Source organism: Vigna umbellata, chromosome 3 (assembly GCF_029865625.1).
Source record: "Vigna umbellata cultivar VRB3 chromosome 3, Vumbellata_1.0, whole genome shotgun sequence".
In the NCBI taxonomy this organism is placed as follows: Eukaryota; Viridiplantae; Streptophyta; class Magnoliopsida; order Fabales; family Fabaceae; genus Vigna; species Vigna umbellata.
In genome coordinates this window covers 34,259,069-34,284,414 of record NC_142167.1, presented here as the reverse complement: position 1 = coordinate 34,284,414, position 25,346 = coordinate 34,259,069, and the positions used below count along the sequence as shown (strand labels likewise).

Here is a 25,346-nt window from a genome sequence, read left to right as displayed (position 1 = left end):
TACACACACTCCACCAACCCACTGATTATTTTGATTCTAACTTCAATCATTAATTCTTCATTCGTTGAAGTGTCAGATCATTAGTTCCATTCTACACGTCTTATTTTGGGGGATTGGTGGAAATTCAGAAAGTGGTCCCAAAATAAATCATAATTTTGCTACCTTTTATTCATAGTGATAAGGTGACAGAAATGAGAAACGAATTCTACAACAATTTTCCGTTTTATTCAGCACCGTATGCTAAAAACAAAATTGTTCCACGTAAATACAAGAGAATTCTCCTCCATAACCAAAAAAAAGCACAAATGCTGAAAGAACGGACCTACAAATCTGGAAAACCGTGACCACAGGTAATAATAATCATAGCATCATTTCTGCTATAAAAACTATACACCTCGTCGATACTCCAGTTGCTTTGTGTTCTCCAGCAAAATCTGCCAGCCAACAAAGAAACAGGATTTAAGTAGTGAAATTAATGTAAAACTTGTTTGGACTCCTCTTAGTATAATCACAAAAGTGTCAGCAGGTTCTTACTTCTCGAATGTAGTTTGCTATTGCTTTGCAGCCTTCGATTGCCAGTTGCATAACATTTTCCAAAATGTCAATTGGTAGTTTAGAATCCATCTATAGACAGTAACAACAGAAATTAGTGCAAATAAAATTAAACTAGGAGCTTTTCCATTCTAAACTACGGAATATGGCAGGGAGTGAACGAATGAAATAAGCTGGATGAGAAAAGAAAAGCATTGCATGCTTTTCATAATAATGATAGTAGTAAATTTCTGATTAAAACTTTGAAGGTTCACAATCTCAACCAGCCTTTACATAGTGGCACGTGTTCGAAACAAATTTAACTCCATAATATCAATCTAAGAATGGGAGCAATAAACTGACTGATAAACTGTCATTGGAAAATATCTATGCCAGCCCCACCAAATGAAGTTACCCTCCCTCTCTGTTTTGTGGACCATACATGAATTTCATCCTATAATAAGGTGGCGGAAAGAATATATCAACTATATTTCTTCAGTCAAAATTTAAAGTATCAACAAAAGATCTGCAACTAAAAAAGTAAAAGATGCTGAACTGGAATTCCAAATAAAGAGTTACCAAGTATGATACTAGTGAAAATTAAGTTACACTTGATCAAACATTAACTCAGACTAAAAAGAAGATTTGTCATGACATAACTCCATCAAAGGGTACAACAACAAATCACTCTATCAGGAACCTTCGTAAGAAGTATCTGTTGATTAAAAAACAACTGATATTTGAAAAAAGATTCATGTGTACAGCAAACTATTAAGTTGTTAAATCTGAGGCGAGCTTAGATAAGCTTCTTTTGGGGATTTCCGAACATGCACCTATTCCCTCGAGTAATCAAGGGTTAAAACTCTACTGTTCTCTCCAAAATCTCTAATAACAAGAACAGTTTTTGAAGGAAGAGGAATTACAGCTTCAACACCACCAGACTCTTTACTACGTGAGTACCAATGACTGAGAGAGCAATAAAAAGTTTTCCTTTCTGTTGAACTAATTTACCTGGTTGACTACACAATAGATACAGAGAAAATAACAAGACATGAATTAACCTGAAGCAGTGTTACTTTATCCAACTTTGGCAGAATTCCTAGGGTTACATCAGGACCTCCAGCACTGTCTTCTACATAGTTCAAATCTGTACACATTCAGAAACCTTTAATAATTAGGGCAGCCCGTGCATCAAAAGTAGACAGAAACAAAACAGACATACCACACTTGTATTTAGCCAGTTCAAATTTAGAGTAAAAACAGATATATACCAAGCAGACTTGTGCTGTTAAGGTATCCGGCACTGCAGGATGTTACAAGATCACGCATAGGGATCCCAGCATCGGCAAGGGCCAAAGTTGCAGCATTTATACAAGCAGATCTAGTTCCTATAAAAGACATGTCAACATCACCCAAAATTAATGTACATATTAAATGAGTAAAGAGAGAAAATAAAATGGCAATGACAGAAGAGAATCACAAGATCCCATTATCAAGTCTTAGTTACCTCCATCTGCTTGGAGAACTTGGACATATATATCTATCTGCAAATTTAATAAGTAAAACATTAGGGAGGACTAGGGGAAAGCAAAGCACATGACAAAATAAGTTCTTAATGTGTAATAAAACCTGAGATCGAGGCAATAGATGTGTCAATATAGATGCTTCCATGGTTTGCCGAATAACCAGGGAAATTTCAGTTGATCTCCTGTAGAATGAGAACTTCAAATCACGTAGTAAAAAATAAGAAGTGATCCTATTATCCTTCTGTAAGAGAACCTTACAATGAGAACCATATTAAAACTATGAAGGAAAAGCAAAACAGGATAACATTTATATCTGCAAACATTGATGGTTAAGCCATTCAAAACTATTCAGTGAGTTTTGGCCAAAGATTACTCAAAAAAGTCAAAGCTTGCAAAAAAGATTAAAAATGAGAAAAGGCAGTAAAAGGGTGCATGGGGTTAAGCTTTTCATTGTTTTATGATACATAACCCATTGCTGAGCCTGTAGTCAGCTATATCAAAGGCATGGAGCAGTGATGGACAAATTTGTAAGCACCAAAATATGATGTCACAAACTTGTTTCACAATCGGCAAGTATGACCGAATCGTTCAAGTAATAAACTTGGTAAGACCAAGTATCGTTCTTCCCAAAGGACTCACGGCCTAGTTTAGTTATGTGATTTGTTGATTAGCTAAGACTTACAAACAAAATAATTGGATTTTAATATGCAAGACGAAAAATAAACATGTATGCATGAAGTTTGATCAATGGCAAAGACAAAAGATAAACACTTTCAATGGAATATATGAATATGTTGTTGGGGGTCAATTTCATCTCATCCACTCTCATACATTTTAGGAATTCAACATTCAAATCATCATTGTTAATGCCACTCTCTAAAGTACCATTCTAGATGGCTTCTCCCTAATCACGAGTTCATACAATTCCTAGCATTCCTAATGATTAGTTCATAAGCGCAGGAGCTTAACGACAACCAATATAATATTGGGAGAAATTCCCCGGATCTAGACTTCCCCGTACGTGCCCGTATCGACAAAACCAATAATCATGCATTAGAATGAGTTAAACAATGCAAGCATTAAGCAAAGAGGAAAAACCCTAACTAATGATGAAAGAAAGCATATATCTTAATTCAAAGATGCAAGCATAAATTCCATATATGAGAGCTTCAAGAGATTACATTGATTCCCCAACAAACATACAAGGTTTAGTTCACCATATTCATGGTGAACCTAGATGAATTACAATGAAAGTATGAAAGAATAAACCCAATAAAGGTGAAGAGGTAGCCTGAGCATCCAAGATCCTCCTTCAAAGGGGTGGAAGAGAGAGTGTTTGCCTCCTTTCTGCCAAAGATACTAATTCTAGGACGTGCAAGTCCTTATATACTAATTTAGAATTACAAAAGATTACAAAAGCCCAAGTCCATAAAAGTGCCGCTCAGCGGTAAATACCGCTCAGCGGTGATTGCGCTTCACGTTTCTTCCCCTCAGCGGCCAGTTTGCCCCTCAGCGTGACTCCCGCAACCTCCTGAGTGCCGCTCAGCGGTAAATTGCCGCTGAGCGGTGCCTTCGGCTTCTACTTTTGCACTCTTTCTTGTCTTTTCTAATGTCATCTCTCTCCTTCTTCACTTCTTTCACCAAATTCACCTCAAAACCTGCACAAAAACACTTAAATCAAGCATAAACCTGTCCAGCTCTCTTATTTCTGAAAATATGGATAAAAGGCATGATTTCAAGCTAGTTTCTAAGTCTAAAGGTTGCTTTTAGTATCAATTTTAAGCATGAAAATAACAGTTTTTCAACTGTTATCACAACCCCAAACTTAGAACTTTGCTTGTCCTCAAGCAAACAAAATGTAACTCCATCTCCAACCAATTCATATGATGGTTCACTCATTCAAAATTCTCTTTTCAAGATAAGTAACAACTTCACTCAAACTTATGACCAAGAGTTCAATTAAGATGTGCACATGCTTTAGTGTTTCACAAAGTCATCTAGATTCCAACAAATGCTATTTTTCATGAATGATCAATCAATTAAGCATGGATGTTCATGTACTTATGGAATATTTCCTCACTAGGTAAAGTGTTTCACTCAACACACAAGTGTATAAGAGGTAAAGTGTTTCACTCATTCACTCTACTATCACAATGTCACATGAATCAACTTTGCCTTTCATTTTACCACAATCAAAAACATTCACAAGCATGCATCATCACAAGGACTTTTCAATGGCTTATAACGTGGCTGGGCTAACAAGAAAATTGGTTTTTCTGGATCACAAAATCCTTGAGTTAAGAGAATCATAACAACACAATCATCTTATTCATTCCCAACTTGCCTTTTTGCTTTTGCATTTGCATTTGCATTGAGCTTTACTTCTTTTTCTTTTCTTTTCTTTTTCTTATTCTTTTCATATTCTTACTTTTTAGCTCTTAGCTCAATGCTTTTCCTTTTTCATGTTTCCCCAACAACCCCAAACTTGAACATTTAACAATACCACATAAGATCTTCTACTTAACTCAAGGTAAAGATTTTCAATCAAGGGTGTTCAGTGTATGTTCAAGGCTTTGGGTTGAAAGGATAGAACACAAAGTGTTCTCTTTTAGTAGGCTAACTTTATGAATTTGGCCAATAAAAAGGGTTTTAAAAACACGGCCTTGATCACATGATGTAAAACAAGCAATTGATTCAATCATAGAAAACCTGGGCAAAATCATTCATGCTTTCAAAGTAATAGCATTCAACAATAACAACTCTGGAGCTCAAAACCTCACATATAAGCTCATTCACATTTGACATACACATCCTGCTTAATTTCACAATCACAATCATGATATTATGCATTTGTTCACAAAGCTTGTGAATCACCTGTATAAGCATTTAATGTGCACATCATCTCAACATCAATCAGTCAATAAGCATCATCAAGCATTACTCATCAAACAATCACAGTTAATAGCAAACCATCATAATAAACCAGATGTTCAATAGAGTACATCAAACCCTAATCTAAAAACAAAAAAAAACATACTTACAAGATACTGGGTTGCCTCCCAGTAAGCGCTTGTTTAACGTCCCGAGCCTGACCCAACTTTCAAGGATCAACCAACAACATCATTGTGGAAAATTGTTGCACCTCTCCCCCTAGATAAGGCTTGAGACGTTGACCATTTACCACCCAGCTTTTCTGTGGATCATCAGCAGATGGATTAAATATTTCAATTGCTCCATGTGGATGCACTTCTTTTATCACAAATGGTCCTGTCCATTTTGACTTCAGCTTCCCAGGAAATATCTTCAATCTTGAATTGAACAATAATACCTGTTGTCCTGGATTGAAAACTCTATTCACCAACTTCCTGTCATGATAGAATTTCATTTTGTCTTTGTAAGCCTTGGATGAATCATATGCATGTAAGCGCATTTCTTCAAGCTCCAAAATCTGCCGTCTGCGTGTGCATTGAGTGTCATAAGGATCAAAATTCAAGAATTTCAAAGCCCATAATGCTCTATGCTCCAATTCAACTGGCAAATGGCATGCTTTCCCATAGACTAATTGAAATGGTGATAATCCCATAGACGTCTTCATTGCTGTTCTATAAGCCCAAAGAGCATCATCCAATTTGAGAGACCAATCCTTCCTTGATGAAGTCACAGTTTTTTCCAGGATTCTTTTTATCTCCCTGTTAGATACCTCAGCTTGTCCATTGGTTTGTGGATGATAAGGTGCAGCTACCTTATGCTTCACTCCATAGTGTTTAAGTACTTTCTCTAGCTGATAATTGCAAAAATGAGATCCTCCATCACTAATCAACACTCTTGGAGTGCCAAATCGTGAGAATATCTGCCTCTTCAGGAATTTAATTACCGTGCTAGCATCATTTTTAGGACAAGCCAATGCTTCCACCCATTTACTCACATAATCCACTGCTACCAGAATATATTCATTGTTGAAGGATGGAGGGAAGGGTCCAACAAAATCAATGCCCCAACAATCAAAAACCTCAACCTCTAAAATACCTTGTAAAGGCATCTCATGACGTTTAGTGATTATCCCTGCTCTTTGACATTTGTCACAATTCCTAGCATGATTATGAGCATCTTTAAATAAAGTTGGCCAATAGAATCCTGATTGAAGGACTTTTGCTGCTGTTCTTTCTCCATTAAAATGTCCTCCATAAGGTGAATCATGACAATGCCAGAGAATTCCTTCTGCTTCTTCATTTGTAACACATCTCCTCAGAAGATTATCTGCTCCAATTTTGAACAAATACGGATCATCCCACACAAACTGCTTGGCATCATGCAGAAATTTCTTTCTCTGTTGCCAAGTTAAGTCTTCTGGCATGACTCTTGCAGCTTTGAAATTTGCCATATCAGCAAACCAGGGCCTCTGCTGAATATACATGAGTGATTCATCTGAAAAAGATTCCCAGATTTCAGACTCCTTGCTAGTGACCTCATTGTTGACTAACCGTGACAAATGATCAGCAATTAAGTTCTCACTTCCTTTCTTATCACGGATTTCTACATCAAATTCTTGCAACAATAATACCCATCTAATCAGACGTGGCTTAGAATCTGGTTTTGTCAACAAATATTTGATAGCTGCATGATCTGTATAGACAATCACCTTAGACCCAATAAGATAAGGTCTAAATTTCTCTAGAGCATATACAATGGCAAGAAACTCTTTCTCTGTGGTAGCATAATTCAATTGAGCATCATTCAACACCTTGCTAGCATAATAAATTGGATGAAACTTTTGTTCTTTCCTCTGACCAAGGACAACTCCTATTGCATAATCACTTGCATCACACATTAATTCAAAATTTTGATTCCAATCTGGTGCTACAATTACTGGAGCTGACACTAGCTTCTGCTTCAATATATCAAAAGCTTTCAGGCAGTCTTCATTCATCACAAAAGGAGCATCCTTCATCAAAAGATTACTCAATGGTTTAGCAATTTTTGAGAAATCTTTGATGAATCTTCTATAGAACCCAGCATGACCAAGAAAACTCCTAATCCCCCTTACATTTGTTGGTGGAGGCAGTTTCTCAATGACTTCTACTTTGGCTTTATCCACCTCAATTCCTTTAGCAGAGATTTTATGCCCCAGTACAATCCCTTCAGTTACCATGAAATGACATTTCTCCCAATTCAAAACCAGATTTGTCTGAACACATCTTTTGAGGACAGTGTTCAAATTAGCTAAACATCTTTGGAAAGAATTTCCAAAAACTGAGAAGTCATCCATGAATACTTCAATGCATTTTTCTAAAAGATCAGAAAAGATTGCCTGCATGCACCTCTGAAACGTAGCTGGAGCATTACATAATCCAAAAGGCATCTTTCTATATGCAAAGATACCAAAAGGACAAGTAAAAGCCGTCTTCTCCTGGTCTTTTGGATCTACCACAATTTGATTATATCCAGAATATCCATCTAGAAAACAATAGAAAGCCTGCCCTGACAATCTTTCTAGCATCTGATCCATGAAGGGAAGAGGAAAATGATCTTTCCTAGTAGCTTTATTCAGCTTCCTGTAATCAATGCACATACGCCAGCCAGTAACTGTCCGAGTAGGAATAAGTTCATTCTTGTCATTATAAATTACTGTCATCCCACCTTTCTTTGGCACCACCTGTACTGGACTCACCCATTCACTGTCAGAGATTGGATAAATGATACCAGCTTCTAGTAGTTTCAACACTTCTTTTCTGACCACCTCTTTCATAACAGGATTTAACCTTCTCTGTGGTTGAGCACTTGGTTTATAGTCTTCTTCCATAAAAATCTTGTGCATGCAATAAGTTGGGCTAATACCTTTGAGATCTGATATTGACCACCCAATTGCTTCTTTGTTAGCTTTCAGAATTTCTACCAACTGCTCTTCTTCTTGTAAAGATAAAGAGTTACTGATGATGACTGGCTTTGTTCCATCCCCTTCTAAAAACACATATTTCAAATGTGATGGCAATCTTTTTAATTCTGGAGACTGTGCTTTGATTGTTTCTTCCTTATCAATTGTTTCGAATATTGGATCTTCCTCTGGACCCTTTTTCAATGTTTCCAAGTCCATCAGACATTCATCAATCAATTTCTCTTCTTCTTCATCCAAATCTTCACATGCATCAATGAGCGTTTTTTCCAATGGAGAAATGTTACGCACCATTCTTTCTTGAACCATACAAACTTCATCAAGTTCATCAAATTGAAAGCATGCTTTGTCATCATTTGGATACGTCATAGCCTTGGATACATCAAAAGTGACTTCTTCATCATCAACTCTCAGTTTAAGCTGACCATTCTCTACATCAATCAAAACTCTAGCAGTCTTCATAAAAGGTCTCCCAAGAATGATAGGAACATCACTAGTTCCTTCCATCTCCATCACAATGAAATCTACTGGAAATACAAATTTGTCAACCTTCACTAGAACATCTTCAACCACTCCATATGGATATTTAAGAGACCTGTCTGCCAATTGAAGAGTCATTCTGGTTGGTTTAATTTCCAGCCCCTGAATTGTTCTGCACATGGATAGCGGCATTAGATTAATGCTAGCTCCCAAATCAATCAATGCTCTTCCAACTTTCACATCTCCTATGGTGCATGGAATGGTGAAGCTTCCTGGGTCTTTAAGTTTAGGAGGTAGTTTCTGTATGATTGCACTGCAATTGCCCTGTATATTGATAGTTTCCTTCTCAATGTACTTGTGTTTCTTTGTGAGAAGTTCCTTCAAGAATTTTGCATATGCTGGCATCTGTTGCAATGCTTCAGAGAATGGTATAGTGATCTCCAACTTCTTAAACAGTTCCATGAATCTTTCCAACTGCTTTTCTTTCTCCTTCCTTGAATAACCCTTTGGATAAGGAAGTGGCTTTTCATACTCTTTTTCTTTCTGTCTCTCTTCTCTCTCATTTTTTTCTCTCCTCTCCTCTTCTTCTTTTTTCTTTTTCTCTCTCTCAACTCTTTCCTTCCACTCACATGTTTCTTTTTCACTCTCACTCTCATTTTCTTTCTCCTTTCTCTCTTTTTTTCTCTCCTCTAACACTCTACCACTTCTAGTCACAACAGTTTTACATTCCTTTCCAAGAGTATCATGTTTCATCTCGTCAACTATTCTCTCAACATAGACCTCCATTTTTTTAAATGCAGCATCCACATTATGACAATAAGACGCATTTGTCTTTAAGAATCTCTGGAAAGTCTCTTCAAGCTTTGTTGTTTTCTCAGCTGGAGTAAATTGCATTTGCCATTTTTGGTGCTCTTGAACCATTGAAACCTGTTGTATTTCCTGTGGTATTTGAGAAAGTTTCATGGTTACTTCTTCAAGCTGTTGAGAGATAATTCTGTTTTGGATAAGCAAGGCCTCATTTAATTGTAACAACTCCTTCTGACTAGGATCTCCTTTTTCAATATTGAGTTCGTTGTCACTAGTAGCCATATTTTCAATCAGTTCAGTTGCTTCCTCTGGAGTTTTCCATTTAATATTGCCTCCTGCTGAGGCATTCAGCATCATCTTGGTTTGTGAACCAAGCCCTCCAAGGAAAGTTAGGACTACTTCTTCTTCTTTGAAACCATGCATGGGAGTTTTACGTAACAAGCTTTTATACCTGTCCCAAGCATGTCCCAGTGATTCTTCCATGCCCTGCTTGAATGAAGAAATCTCTTGCTTGCCCTTAGTCACTTTAGATTGTGGGAAGTATTTATTTAAGAATTTTGTCACCACTGCCTCCCACTCTGTGAAACTTTCTTCTGGAAAAGAGTTCAACCAAAGCTTAGCATTGCCCCCCAATGAGAAAGGGAACAAGCTAAGTTTGATAGCTTCGTCTGGCACCCCATTAATCTTGACCGTATTGCAGATCTCATTAAAGGTAGTAAGGTGCTCATATGGGCTTTCGTGAGATAACCCATTAAATTGATTACTCTTCACCAGTTGAATCAGTGCTGGCTTGACCTCCATGTTGGCTGCATTGACTCTAGGTCTAGCTATGCTGTTGAAGTGTTGAGGTCCAGCAAGATTAGTGTAATCTGCAAGAGTTCTTCTAGCATTATTGTTCTCCATACTCCCTGTGCTATGAACAGAACCTTGTGGTGATGATTGTAAGAGAGTTTCTGGAGAAGGGAAAAGTTCTCTAGACGTTCTGATTCTTCTCCTCCTTCTACTCTCTTCTAGACCTTCAAGAAGTGGTTCTGTTGTTTTCTTACTCCTAGTTCTAATTGCTTCCTGCATACACAAGAAAACAAAACCCTAGAAAAGATTTGTTAGCACAAAAAGATATAGGAGAAGATATATATTCAGAAGATAAAAGATTCAGAAGATAAAATAAAATAAGATAGAATAAAATAAAACCTAATCTAAAAAAAAATAAAATCTTACCTAATCTAAAAGATAAAATAAAATAAAATCTAATCTAATCTAAAAAAAATAAAATAAAATAAAATCTAACCTAACCTAAAAGATAAAATAAAATCAAATAAAATCAAATCTAATCTAATAAAATAAAATCTAATCTAATCTAAAAAGATAAAAAGATAGAATAAAATAAAAACAGAAAAATAAAAACAGAAATTCAAAATTAAAGTCAAAGATAATCAATAATCACACAAATTAACCAGTTAAACCACGAGTCCCCGGCAACGGCGCCAAAAACTTGATGGACAAATTTGTAAGCACCAAAATATGATGTCACAAACTTGTTTCACAATCGGCAAGTATGACCGAATCGTTCAAGTAATAAACTTGGTAAGACCAAGTATCGTTCTTCCCAAAGGACTCACGGCCTAGTTTAGTTATGTGATTTGTTGATTAGCTAAGACTTACAAACAAAATAATTGGATTTTAATATGCAAGACGAAAAATAAACATGTATGCATGAAGTTTGATCAATGGCAAAGACAAAAGATAAACACTTTCAATGGAATATATGAATATGTTGTTGGGGGTCAATTTCATCTCATCCACTCTCATACATTTTAGGAATTCAACATTCAAATCATCATTGTTAATGCCACTCTCTAAAGTACCATTCTAGATGGCTTCTCCCTAATCACGAGTTCATACAATTCCTAGCATTCCTAATGATTAGTTCATAAGCGCAGGAGCTTAACGACAACCAATATAATATTGGGAGAAATTCCCCGGATCTAGACTTCCCCGTACGTGCCCGTATCGACAAAACCAATAATCATGCATTAGAATGAGTTAAACAATGCAAGCATTAAGCAAAGAGGAAAAACCCTAACTAATGATGAAAGAAAGCATATATCTTAATTCAAAGATGCAAGCATAAATTCCATATATGAGAGCTTCAAGAGATTACATTGATTCCCCAACAAACATACAAGGTTTAGTTCACCATATTCATGGTGAACCTAGATGAATTACAATGAAAGTATGAAAGAATAAACCCAATAAAGGTGAAGAGGTAGCCTGAGCATCCAAGATCCTCCTTCAAAGGGGTGGAAGAGAGAGTGTTTGCCTCCTTTCTGCCAAAGATACTAATTCTAGGACGTGCAAGTCCTTATATACTAATTTAGAATTACAAAAGATTACAAAAGCCCAAGTCCATAAAAGTGCCGCTCAGCGGTAAATACCGCTCAGCGGTGATTGCGCTTCACGTTTCTTCCCCTCAGCGGCCAGTTTGCCCCTCAGCGTGACTCCCACAACCTCCTGAGTGCCGCTCAGCGGTAAATTGCCGCTGAGCGGTGCCTTCGGCTTCTACTTTTGCACTCTTTCTTGTCTTTTCTAATGTCATCTCTCTCCTTCTTCACTTCTTTCACCAAATTCACCTCAAAACCTGCACAAAAACACTTAAATCAAGCATAAACCTGTCCAGCTCTCTTATTTCTGAAAATATGGATAAAAGGCATGATTTCAAGCTAGTTTCTAAGTCTAAAGGTTGCTTTTAGTATCAATTTTAAGCATGAAAATAACAGTTTTTCAACTGTTATCAAGCAGCCAGCCCCAAAAACACTACAATACGTTAGTGGATAGCAAGATAGTTGTTACATAGAAAATTATGAATGCAAGATTAAAAAAAAAATTATACTGTATCACATGAACAAATGCAATATATATATATATATATATATATATATTACTAATTAATAATCAAAATTTATACTCTAAAAGTCTAAACATGCATTACCACCATTGCTATTAAATTCTTACCTCAGTAAAAAGATCAAAAAGTCCAATTTACAAATTACAAGGCACTCTTAAGATAGATTCTACTAATGCAACATTCATTATCATCCTAGTAGTCTATGCTCCAATACCATTTTGATAAGTATAAAACTACGAATATATAAAAAATAAGTGAAAGGTCAAAAAGAATAGGAAGTTAAACAAAAGCAAGTAAATGAGCAAAACCTGTCACCCTTTGATTTCCTCATGCGATCTCCAGTGCTAAAATTAGCCATGCTGTACTCACACCGAACCTATAGACATACATTGCACATAAGCAACAATTAAGTTTTTGTTACAATTCATATAAATACAGACAACATAACTTAGAAAAAAAAAAACTACCAGAGCATGGTTGGTTATTTGGCTTCTATTTTGCACCTGAAATGCAGAGAAGTTACTAAAGAAAAACAACAAATCATCTAAAGCTCAACTACAACATCAAAGTTTTTTAAATGTCTAAACCAACTAACACTGAAAAAGGATAGTTAACAATCCTTAAATTACATAGACAAATTTTCATTAGCAAGGTAAATAATTAAACAGTACCTCTCTAGGGCCATAGACGGCAGCAATAACTTTTGTATTACCCATCTCAAACATGGCAGAACTGTTTTCAAAATAAAAAAACTTTATGGTCAAATGCTTCAAATGATATCACAACTTAATTTTCTAAAAAGCTAAAATTCATTTACCCATCTGCTTTGGATACAACACCAATTTCTGCACGAATTTGTCGCATCTACAATATACCATAAAGAGAGGAGAAAAAGTTAAAGGCAAAAGATCAGTAGAGAAAGAAATATAAAATCATAGATTTAGATCCTCTGCAGTGAAGGAATAACACTTTAGAGGATAAACTGCAGTAATAGTCATTGAGATTTTAATAACTTCATAGTTTCTTATACATGTACATATATTTTATCGCACTCTTAAATACTAAATTTTTAATAAATAGTAATAACTTCACCTTATCCTCTAAAGTGCATCTCCTCATTTTAAATAGTCGAATCCCAAAATCATGTCCAAATCACAGCTGTTAAATAGGACTGAATTCCATAGGCCAGACCTTAAAATGCTGCTTTCAATTAGCTCATTTTGTCATAGGACCAAGTTCATATATCTTACTAAAAAAGGTTGGTTAGACATCCTTAGGGTTAGAACCCTCCATTTTCTTACTTTTATCATTTGGCAAACTACAACATTTGTAGCTTTTAAGTGATAGGTTTTAATGTTTATCAGAACTAAGGTTATTGACTGCTTCTAATCTGTTTATATGTTTTTTTGCAGTTCAAAATGTGCCCTTACACATTTCCATTACCCATGGCATGGCTCATCTATGTATAACCCATATGCAGAACTATCTGCAGATCTTATATATACTAATTAACATAAAGCTTCAGTAATTCATGACTATGTAAGAATTCATGTAGGATATTATTATTTATTAATACTCCACATTTCATACGCTTCATGAGTATTCTTGAAAGATCTAAAGGAACCTTTTTTGGAATGAATATTAAGTGAAGAAAAAAGGAGGAAAAAAAAAGCCCAAGAAAAAAATAATAGTTGTACCTCCATGGGTCTGCGACCATCCAGTCGAAGTCCTTCTGGGCTGACGTATTCCATCCTCAGGTCAATCTATGGCAGAGACAAAAAGGAGACAAAGATGAGACATAAGCAGCTGGATTTTGTTTTATTTTGCTTTATATTCTTGGCTTCCAAAAAAAAATGATATTTTCTACTAAAGTTATTGAAACAAAATGGTGAGATTTTGCAGAATCTGTGTAAGGACTTGGATTTGAGTCAGCAAAAAGGGGATGACAAGTGGAAAAGATGAGAGGTTGAGTACTTTAAAATAAAATTACATTAGTTTTGAAACATTGATTTTTAACTCATTCCTCTTGTCTGAGAAACCATTCCTCTTCCTGCAAGCTCTCTCCTCCCCCTATATCTTCTCCCTTTCCCTTCTTCACACTGAACCATTAAATTCTCGATTAGGTGCTGCCCCAACGATCACAAAGTAGCGGGTCTTGCTCTTAGTCGATCAATTTCTCTAATCAGAACCGGTAAGAAAACCCCCTTTCTCATGTGCCCTAGGGTTGTAAGCATGTGATTGAACTTGTTGCATGCAACCCATTTCGTTTTCTTCCGTAATCTAGCTTCTATTGGGTTCTAAGATTCGTTTTCTATCATCAATTGATGATTTATAGGTGATTCTAACATTTTGAGAGTGCAAGCAAGTGGTCTAGGGTTCCTACTTGAGCTTGGTTGTCTACACTAGAGGTAAGGGGAGCTAGTTCTACTTTTGATTTTACTGTGTGGAGTGAATGCATGATAAAATTTGTAGTGGTTTGTGGTGGAAGCATGAACTTGGTTCTAGCTAAACTTGAAATGCATGTATGGAAGTGTGTGTTATGTGTATTTGGTGATTGATGTCTATAAACTGTTTGGAATGACTTAGAATGATGGAATTGTGTATGTTGGAACTGTTTTAGCGTGAAAATTCTGTGGTAGTGCTGTTAGAAAGGAAATAAAGTGTCTTTAGGGTCAATTTTAGGCCATTTTAGAGGAAGTGAGGTAGGGATTTTGAGTAAATGAAGGCTGCAGTGTTCCTGGACTGTTTGGGCAGCCTAGACAAGTCCATTGTGACTTGTTAGAAACATAAGAGTGGTCGGAAACATGTTCCAAGTAGTAGAATCAAATTTGGGTCCCTAAGTTGTTGAAGTTAGTGTTTTGGAGCTGAAAGTGAACTTTAATCACTTAAAAATGGTAGTAGGAATGCTTAGAATCAGTTGGACAAGTTTAATTAAGTCTAAAACGAGAATTAAGAGTCTAAGAAGTTGAGAAAAGTGGTTAGAAATGGTCAAAGGGAGGTTCTGTTACCATTATGCAGAATTCTGCATAATTCTGCAGAATGCGCAAACTGACCGTTCGTCCATGTCGGATTTGAACGCTCGGTCATGCCATGTGCTGAGTGACGTTCGGTCAAATGTTGGTTTGATTAGCGTTCGTCCTTGTCTGGGGAGCGTTCGGTCTTAGGGGATGATATTAACAGCGTTCGGTCATTGGTTTAAATAACGATCGCTCAAGTTATGGTTTAGTAACGATCGCTCAGGTGTTGGTTAGTAGCGTTCGTTCAGTTGATGGTTTAATTAGCGTTCGGTCAGAGGTTGAATTAGTAGCGAGCGTCCATAAGTAATAGCGAGCGTTCATGTTGGTGGCATTCGGCCTTGGTTTAGTTGCGATTGTGAGTGTTCGGCCTGAAGTTTGTATTCTTAGGGTTGAATCTTAAGCGTCCGGTCTTGATATTGGTTAGTGATCGCTAGCGCTCGGTCTTCATGTTTGATCGTTGAGCGTTCGTCCAAACAAAGTCCGCCCAAGGGATTTTGACGTTCGTTCAAACAGTGTCCGACCAATGGGTTTTGGACGTTCGTTCAAACAGTGTCCTCCCAAGGGCTCTTGGCGCTCGTCCAAATAGTGTTCGTCCAGTGGTGATATTTTCTGTTATGTTTTCTCTCATTCCAATAAGTTATGTTATTTAAATATTTCGGTTACAATTTATGAATGCATCTTCATGTGATCCAGATTGGTTGAAAGTGTATGGTTATAAGTGGTTTATGATGTACATTGTTGATCCAAAAGGAATATCATAAGATTTAAAATGGTAGGATTGAATCGGAAATTTAGATCTCTCGGTGGGATCAGTTAGTGTATTGAATGAATGTAAGAGGCTTCCATATGGGGGTTATCCCTAACACTCCAACGGTCTTTCATTCTCACTTAGAGAGGATTGACGCGTGTGGTGGGAGTAGTGGGAGGTCCTAGGGTAGACGCTATCACTGGAGGTCTATTCCGCGGTAACGGACTAGCCTTGTGTATGGTCGGGTGGAACCCCTCGGCAATGGCTTTGCAAAGCAGTAGAGGCCATCACAAGTGCACAACCCGCCCCAGCTCTACATACATTCTATGTCCGGACGTGTCTAGAGTCTTAACATGATAGGATGCTTGTCTTGATGAGTTTTATGAAATGAATGCTTATGTTTATGATGACTAAGGTGTTTATATGTGTATGGATATTCTGGTAACTGCTAGATTGATTGAAAATGAATTGTATGTGTTGCATGTGTTTGCCTTTCCCCTTGCGATGATCATCCAATCCTTTGGATGTGAGCAGTAGGTGATGATGTACCTTTGGAGCAAGCTTTGGAAGTTGAGGAAGACCCAGCCCCTAGTGCTTAGGATTTCTACTAGCTAAACAACTCTTTATTTTGAAAGACTTCTAGCCTTCATTTTAGCATGATCTGTGTTTTGGAGAATTATGAACTTGTACTTAAGTTTTAAAGTTTCCCAGCCAGACTTGGATAACTGTACTCCTTAATTCTATCTATTGTGTACTCTTAACTGCTTTCTATTATTATAATCGCTGCATTCTACATATATACATTGTTATATATTTTGGGATGTCAGCATGTGACACCCGGGCACTGATGAGAGTGCGGGGAGTGACGCCGGTGCAGGTAGCATGGTGCAGGGGGCACAGACAAGGAGCGGCTCCTGGCAAGGCTTCCGGTGGAAGGGGTACATGGATGAATCGAACATACACCGGAATGAGAGGGATCTGGAGACTATATAGGTATGGGACTATACCATTGAAGGATAGCTTAAAGGAATTGATTTGACTACTCATATCACCAAATGCATTTGCTTTTCGGTTGCCCGACTCATAAGAACTCCATGGTTAAGCGTGCTTAGCCTAGAGTAATTCTAGGATGGGTGACCTTCTGGGAAGTTTTGGTGATCTGTGGGGGCAGTCGACACTAAATAGGTTTAATAGGTCCTATTTTTTTTCTAGAAAAATCAAATTTAAACACCGAACAGCGGAACCCTGCCTAGACTAGGCTCGTTTGCAGTGCGCGGACCAACTTCCGTTCTCGCCGTCGCCACACAGAGCGTAACAGCCACCGGCAAATCTCGCCGTCAGTCAGGTACTTTTCCTTTTCTCTCTCTCTGGTCATCAAAGTTCAAACCCTTTCAATGTTTGCGTTGTCATGTGTAGTGCCTTGCAGTGTCACCACTCACCACCCAATCCCTATTTTCTGTTAAACTCGTAAAAGTTGCTATGCTTTTCTAATTTAATCAATTCAACATTTACAACCAAGAAAAATGGAGTTTACGACAGCTTTGTATAAGCTTCAAACATTGAACATCTTGATAACCAATTACTCCTATACTATATCGTTCTCTCAATCAAACTTATAACCCTTCCTTGCCCTTTGTATCGATCTCACAAAAACTCTTCTTAAAAATCCTACATCTTGAACTTGCATACCACTCAACCATAAAATTGATCTATAGCATAACCGAGTCACTAAAATCATTGCTCTGTGTTGTTAGTTTATTAAGTGGGAAGGGAACACTGTCCTTCTCATATATAATTGACCCAAATCTTTCTTCTGTAACTATTAAACTAAAAGCCTGCTCATTCTCCTTTAAAAATTTGTTGAAATTCGGGGAGTGCTAGAATAAAATAAAAATAATAACAGTATGCAGATTGAATTTGCTTCGAGAACCACCCCTTTACAATATCTTTCTGTCCGTGGTGTACTTTCCTCTTTTTCTTTGCTTGTAGTAAGATTAAGAGCAAACTTAAATGTTTAAAAGGGTAGGGACACGACCAGATTTATTTTCTTCAAATGCGTTGTTATTTTGTTGTTTGCTGATTTCTAATATTTATTTCTGCAATATTATTTACCTAGTGCCCCACTTATTGGGTAAATGTTTGTTGTTGTCTATATGATATTCATTCAAAGTTCAGATTGCTTGATTTTTTGTAACCTTGTTTTCATCCTAATCTTTACAGAGCAACTGGAGTTTGTTCGGTATGTTTTCAATTGAGCAGTGTTATTAATTCGAACTGCTCTCTCACTCATCTCACTGCATGACCCACAAACTACTTGAGCCAACACAAACTTTTAAATGACTCAGATTCATCAAAATCTCACCATTTTGTTTTAATAACTTTAGTAGAAAATATCATTTTTTTTGGAAGCCAAGAATATAAAGCAAATAAAAACAAAATCCAGCTGCTTATGTCTCATCTTTGTCTCCCTTTTGTCTCTGCCATAGATTGACTTGAGGATGGAATACGTCAGGCCAGAAGGACTTCGACTGGATGGTCGCAGACCCATGGAGGTACAACTATTATTTTTTTCTTGGGCTTTTTTTTTCCTCCTTTTTTCTTCACTTAATATTCATTCCAAAAAAGGTTCCTTTAGATCTTTCAAGAATACTCATGAAGCGTATGAAATGCGGAGTATTAATAAATAATAATATTCTACATGAATTCTTACATAGTCATGAATTACTGAAGCTTTATGTTAATTAGTATATATAAGATCTGGTAATAATTCTGCATATGGGTTATACATAGATGAGCCATGCCATGGGTAATGGAAATGTGTAAGGGCACATTTTGAACTGCAAAAAAGCATATAAACAGATTAGAAGCAGTCAATAACCTTAGTTCTGATAAACATTAAAACCTATCATGATGGACGAACGCCCGAGGAGAGGTCGATTGAAGCTGCGCGAATACAAACCGGACCTCCTCGAAGCTTCTCTGACGAAGAATACACAACGGAAAATGACAAAAACAGAGGGTTAAACTCGATAGAAACCCTATAAATGGAAGGAAACCCAATATGAACCGATTAATCGGTTCAAAATGAAGATTGAACGATGGAAAAGGTTTGGAACGAATCAAAAGTAATTTTAATCGGCTAAAATCAGAGAAAATGATGAAGGATGAAGAAACCCTAGACAAATGTGCAGATGATTTGGTGACAGTGGAAGAAAGATGAAGAAACTTGTGAATCTGATACTTACGGAGGAGAAGAGATGGATTTGTGATGAAGAATGGCTGGCGACGAGGAAACTCTTGAGTGGAAGAACGAGATGTGGTTCTGCGAGATGGAGAAAAAGCTCTCACGAAAGAGAGAATGTGGCTGTGCGTGTCTGATGTGTGAGAAGAAAAGCAAATGATGTGGAACGAGGGAGCGGACGCGTGGCTGAAGAAGGAATTGAAAAACGCTGACGCATGCGAGGTGGCAGCGAAGGAGAGGTGGCGTGGAGGAATGAGTAGCACCGTGGAATTTTGGAGAAATGGAAAAATAGAGTGTGCTTGGAAGGTGGCTAGAGGAAGTCTTTGGACTCTCTAGCCTATGACTTTCAAGAGAGAATTATTCTGATTTCAGAAATATAATTCTCATTCAGCTCAAAAGTGACAATACAATAGAGGAGCTGGGTATTTATAGTAACCCATGCTCCTTAAGAGCTAAACTATAAAAAGTAAAAAAATACAAAAAGAGGACTACGTCAAGTACGATTCCATCATATCACTTAAAAGCTACAAATGTTGTAGTTTGCCAAATGATAAAAGTAAGAAAATGGAGGGTTCTAACCCTAAGGATGTCTAACCAACCTTTTTTAGTGAGATATATGAACTTGGTCCTATGACAAAATGAGCTAATTGAAAGCAGCATTTTAAGGTCTGGCCTATGGAATTCAGTCTTATTTAACAGCTGTGATTTGGACATGATTTTGGGATTCGACTATTTAAAATGAGGAGATGCAATTTAGAGGATAAGGTGAAGTTATTACTATTTATTAAAAATTTAGTATTTAAGAGTGTGATAAAATATATGTACATGTATAAGAAACTATGAAGTTATTAAAATCTCAATGACTATTACTGCAGTTTATCCTCTAAAGTGTTATTCCTTCACTGCAGAGGATCTAAATCTATGATTTTATATTTCTTTCTCTACTGATCTTTTGCCTTTAACTTTTTCTCCTCTCTTTATGGTATATTGTAGATGCGACAAATTCGTGCAGAAATTGGTGCTGTATCCAAAGCAGATGGGTAAATGAATTTTAGCTTTTTAGAAAATTAAGTTGTGATATCATTTGAAGCATTTGACCATAAAGTTTTTTTATTTTGAAAACAGTTCTGCCATGTTTGAGATGGGTAATACAAAAGTTATTGCTGCCGTCTATGGCCCTAGAGAGGTACTGTTTAATTATTTACCTTGCTAATGAAAATTTGTCTATGTAATTTAAGGATTGTTAACTATCCTTTTTCAGTGTTAGTTGGTTTAGACATTTAAAAAACTTTGATGTTGTAGTTGAGCTTTAGATGATTTGCTGTTTTTCTTTAGTAACTTCTCTGCATTTCAGGTGCAAAATAGAAGCCAAATAACCAACCATGCTCTGGTAGTTTTTTTTTTTTCTAAGTTATGTTGTCTGTATTTATATGAATTGTAACAAAAACTTAATTGTTGCTTATGTGCAATGTATGTCTATAGGTTCGGTGTGAGTACAGCATGGCTAATTTTAGCACTGGAGATCGCATGAGGAAATCAAAGGGTGACAGGTTTTGCTCATTTACTTGCTTTTGTTTAACTTCCTATTCTTTTTGACCTTTCACTTATTTTTTATATATTCGTAGTTTTATACTTATCAAAATGGTATTGGAGCATAGACTACTAGGATGATAGTGAATGTTGCATTAGTAGAATCTATCTTAAGAGTGCCTTGTAATTTGTAAATTGGACTTTTTGATCTTTTTACTGAGGTAAGAATTTAATAGCAATGGTGGTAATGCATGTTTAGACTTTTAGAGTATAAATTTTGATTATTAATTAGTAATATATATATTATTAATTAGTAATATATATATATATATATATATATATATATATATATATATATATATATATATATATATATATTGCATTTGTTCATGTGATACAGTATAACTTTTTTTTTAATCTTGCATTCATAATTTTCTATGTAACAACTATCTTGCTATCCACTAACGTATTGTAGTGTTTTTGGGGCTGGCTGCTCCATGCCTTTGATATAGCTGACTACAGGCTCAGCAATGGGTTATGTATCATAAAACAATGAAAAGCTTAACCCCATGCACCCTTTTACTGCCTTTTCTCATTTTTAATCTTTTTTGCAAGCTTTGACTTTTTGAGTAATCTTTGGCCAAAACTCACTGAATAGTTTTGAATGGCTTAACCATCAATGTTTGCAGATATAAATGTTATCATGTTTTGCTTTTCCTTCATAGTTTTAATATGGTTCTCATTGTAAGGTTCTCTTACAGAAGGATAATAGGATCACTTCTTATTTTTTACTACGTGATTTGAAGTTCTCATTCTACAGGAGATCAACTGAAATTTCCCTGGTTATTCGGCAAACCATGGAAGCATCTATATTGACACATCTATTGCCTCGATCTCAGGTTTTATTACACATTAAGAACTTATTTTGTCATGTGCTTTGCTTTCCCCTAGTCCTCCCTAATGTTTTACTTATTAAATTTGCAGATAGATATATATGTCCAAGTTCTCCAAGCAGATGGAGGTAACTAAGACTTGATAATGGGATCTTGTGATTCTCTTCTGTCATTGCCATTTTATTAAATGAGTAAAGAGAGAAAATAAAATGGCAATGACAGAAGAGAATCACAAGATCCCATTATCAAGTCTTAGTTACCTCCATCTGCTTGGAGAACTTGGACATATATATCTATCTGCAAATTTAATAAGTAAAACATTAGGGAGGACTAGGGGAAAGCAAAGCACATGACAAAATAAGTTCTTAATGTGTAATAAAACCTGAGATCGAGGCAATAGATGTGTCAATATAGATGCTTCCATGGTTTGCTGAATAACCAGGGAAATTTCAGTTGATCTCCTGTAGAATGAGAACTTCAAATGACGTAGTAAAAAAATAAGAAGTGATCCTATTATCCTTCTGTAAGAGAACCTTACAATGAGAACCATATTAAAACTATGAAGGAAAAGCAAAACAGGATAACATTTATATCTGCAAACATTGATGGTTAAGCCATTCAAAACTATTCGGTGAGTTTTGGCCAAAGATTACTCAAAAAAGTCAAAGCTTGCAAAAAAGATTAAAAATGAGAAAAGGCAGTAAAAGGGTGCATGGGGTTAAGCTTTTCATTGTTTTATGATACATAACCCATTGCTGAGCCTGTAGTCAGCTATATCAAAGGCATGGAGCAGCCAGCCCCAAAAACACTACAATACGTTAGTGGATAGCAAGATAGTTGTTACATAGAAAATTATGAATGCAAGATTAAAAAAAAAATTATACTGTATCACATGAACAAATCCAATATATATATATATATATATATATATATATATATATATATTACTAATTAATAATCAAAATTTATACTCTAAAAGTCTAAACATGCATTACCACCATTGCTATTAAATTCTTACCTCAGTAAAAAGATCAAAAAGTCCAATTTACAAATTACAAGGCACTCTTAAGATAGATTCTACTAATGCAACATTCATTATCATCCTAGTAGTCTATGCTCCAATACCATTTTGATAAGTATAAAACTACGAATATATAAAAAATAAGTGAAAGGTCAAAAAGAATAGGAAGTTAAACAAAAGCAAGTAAATGAGCAAAACCTGTCACCCTTTGATTTCCTCATGCGATCTCCAATGCTAAAATTAGCCATGCTGTACTCACACCGAACCTATAGACATACATTGCACATAAGCAACAATTAAGTTTTTGTTACAATTCATATAAATACAGACAACATAACTTAGAAAAAAAAAACTACCAGAGCATGGTTGGTTATTTGGCTTCTATTTTGCACCTGAAATGCAGAGAAGTTACTAAAGAAAAACAGCAAATCATCTAAAGCTCAACTACAACATCAAAGTTTTTTAAATGTCTAAACCAACTAACACTGAAAAAGGATAGTTAACAATCCTTAAATTACATAGACAAATTTTCATTAGCAAGGTAAATAATTAAACAGTACCTCTCTAGGGCCATAGACGGCAGCAATAACTTTTGTATTACCCATCTCAAACATGGCAGAACTGTTTTCAAAATAAAAAAACTTTATGGTCAAATGCTTCAAATGATATCACAACTTAATTTTCTAAAAAGCTAAAATTCATTTACCCATCTGCTTTGGATACAGCACCAATTTCTGCACGAATTTGTCGCATCTACAATATACCATAAAGAGAGAAGAAAAAGTTAAAGGCAAAAGATCAGTAGAGAAAGAAATATAAAATCATAGATTTAGATCCTCTGCAGTGATGGAATAACACTTTAGAGGATAAACTGCAGTAATAGTCATTGAGATTTTAATAACTTCATAGTTTCTTATACATGTACATATATTTTATCGCACTCTTAAATACTAAATTTTTAATAAATAGTAATAACTTCACCTTATCCTCTAAAGTGCATCTCCTCATTTTAAATAGTCGAATCCCAAAATCATGTCTAAATCACAGCTGTTAAATAGGACTGAATTCCATAGGCCAGACCTTAAAATGCTGCTTTCAATTAGCTCATTTTGTCATAGGACCAAGTTCATATATCTCACTAAAAAAGGTTGGTTAGACATCCTTAGGGTTAGAACCCTCCATTTTCTTACTTTTATCATTTGGCAAACTACAACATTTGTAGCTTTTAAGTGATAGGTTTTAATGTTTATCAGAACTAAGGTTATTGACTGCTTCTAATCTGTTTATATGTTCAAAATGTGCCCTTACACATTTCCATTACCCATGGCATGGCTCATCTATGTATAACCCATATGCAGAACTATCTGCAGATCTTATACATACTAATTAACATAAAGCTTCAGTAATTCATGACTATGTAAGAATTCATGTAGGATATTATTATTTATTAATACTCTGCATTTCATACGCTTCATGAGTATTCTTGAAAGATCTAAAGGAACCTTTTTTGGAATGAATATTAAGTGAAGAAAAAAGGAGGAAAAAAAAAGCCCAAGAAAAAAATAATAGTTGTACCTCCATGGGTCTGCGACCATCCAGTCGAAGTCCTTCTGGGCTGACGTATTCCATCCTCAGGTCAATCTATGGCAGAGACAAAAAGGAGACAAAGATGAGACATAAGCAGCTGGATTTTGTTTTATTTTGCTTTATAGTCTTGGCTTCCAAAAAAAAATGATATTTTCTACTAAAGTTATTGAAACAAAATGGTGAGATTTTGCAGAATCTGTGTAAGGACTTGGATTTGAGTCAGCAAAAAGGGGATGACAAGTGGAAAAGATGAGAGGTTGAGTACTTTAAAATAAAATTACATTAGTTTTGAAACATTGATTTTTAACTCATTCCTCTTGTCTGAGAAACCATTCCTCTTCCTGCAAGCTCTCTCCTCCCCCTATATCTTCTCCCTTTCCCTTCTTCACACTGAACCATTAAATTCTCGATTAGGTGCTGCCCCAACGATCACAAAGTAGCAGGTCTTGCTCTTAGTCGATCAATTTCTCTAATCAGAACCGGTAAGAAAACCCCCTTTCTCATGTGCCCTAGGGTTGTAAGCATGTGATTGAACTTGTTGCATGCAACCCATTTCGTTTTCTTCCGTAATCTAGCTTCTATTGGGTTCTAAGATTCGTTTTCTATCATCAATTGATGATTTATAGGTGATGCTAACATTTTGAGAGTGCAAGCAAGTGGTCTAGGGTTCCTACTTGAGCTTGGTTGTCTACACTAGAGGTAAGGGGAGCTAGTTCTACTTTTGATTTTACTGTGTGGAGTGAATGCATGATAAAATTTGTAGTGGTTTGTGGTGGAAGCATGAACTTGGTTCTAGCTAAACTTGAAATGCATGTATGGAAGTGTGTGTTATGTGTATTTGGTGATTGATGTCTATAAACTGTTTGGAATGACTTAGAATGATGGAATTGTGTATGTTGGAACTGTTTTAGCGTGAAAATTCTGTGGTAGTGCTGTTAGAAAGGAAATAAAGTGTCTTTAGGGTCAATTTTAGGCCATTTTAGAGGAAGTGAGGTAGGGATTTTGAGTAAATGAAGGCTGCAGTGTTCCTGGACTGTTTGGGCAGCCTAGACAAGTCCATTGTGACTTGTTAGAAACATAAGAGTGGTCGGAAACATGTTCCAAGTAGTAGAATCAAATTTGGGTCCCTAAGTTGTTGAAGTTAGTGTTTTGGAGCTGAAAGTGAACTTT

The 25,346-nt window shown here is 36.0% G+C and overlaps 2 protein-coding genes across 4 annotated transcripts; one reads left to right on the top strand and one right to left on the bottom strand.

Annotated features, from left to right (window-relative positions):
- Positions 1 to 386: 386 nt before the first annotated feature.
- LOC148202351 (exosome complex component RRP41 homolog) lies at positions 387 to 24,218 on the bottom strand. 3 transcript variants are annotated; one of them, XM_088111086.1, is made up of 11 exons: positions 24,165 to 24,218; positions 23,296 to 23,342; positions 23,150 to 23,210; positions 22,946 to 22,981; positions 12,448 to 12,515; positions 2,161 to 2,239; positions 2,039 to 2,075; positions 1,803 to 1,919; positions 1,593 to 1,678; positions 535 to 624; positions 387 to 434 (listed from the first exon to the last, which is right to left on the bottom strand). In XM_088111086.1, exons 1-11 carry the CDS (start codon positions 24,216 to 24,218, stop codon positions 387 to 389), a joined length of 723 nt encoding a protein of 240 aa, XP_087967212.1. The 3 variants fall into 3 exon arrangements, with proteins under 3 accessions (XP_087967212.1, XP_087967213.1, XP_087967211.1); XM_088111087.1 differs by having other exon boundaries at positions 1,593 to 1,663; XM_088111085.1 differs by lacking the exons at positions 22,946 to 22,981; positions 23,150 to 23,210; positions 23,296 to 23,342; positions 24,165 to 24,218 and adding exons at positions 12,607 to 12,642; positions 12,811 to 12,871; positions 12,957 to 13,003; positions 13,837 to 13,890.
- On the top strand, positions 20,139 to 21,704 carry LOC148202352 (exosome complex component RRP41 homolog). The gene is made up of 6 exons (XM_088108766.1): positions 20,139 to 20,185; positions 20,271 to 20,331; positions 20,500 to 20,535; positions 20,628 to 20,695; positions 21,496 to 21,574; positions 21,660 to 21,704. The coding sequence occupies exons 1-6, from the start codon at positions 20,139 to 20,141 to the stop codon at positions 21,702 to 21,704; spliced, it is 336 nt and encodes a 111-aa protein (XP_087964892.1).
- Positions 24,219 to 25,346: the final 1,128 nt, after the last annotated feature.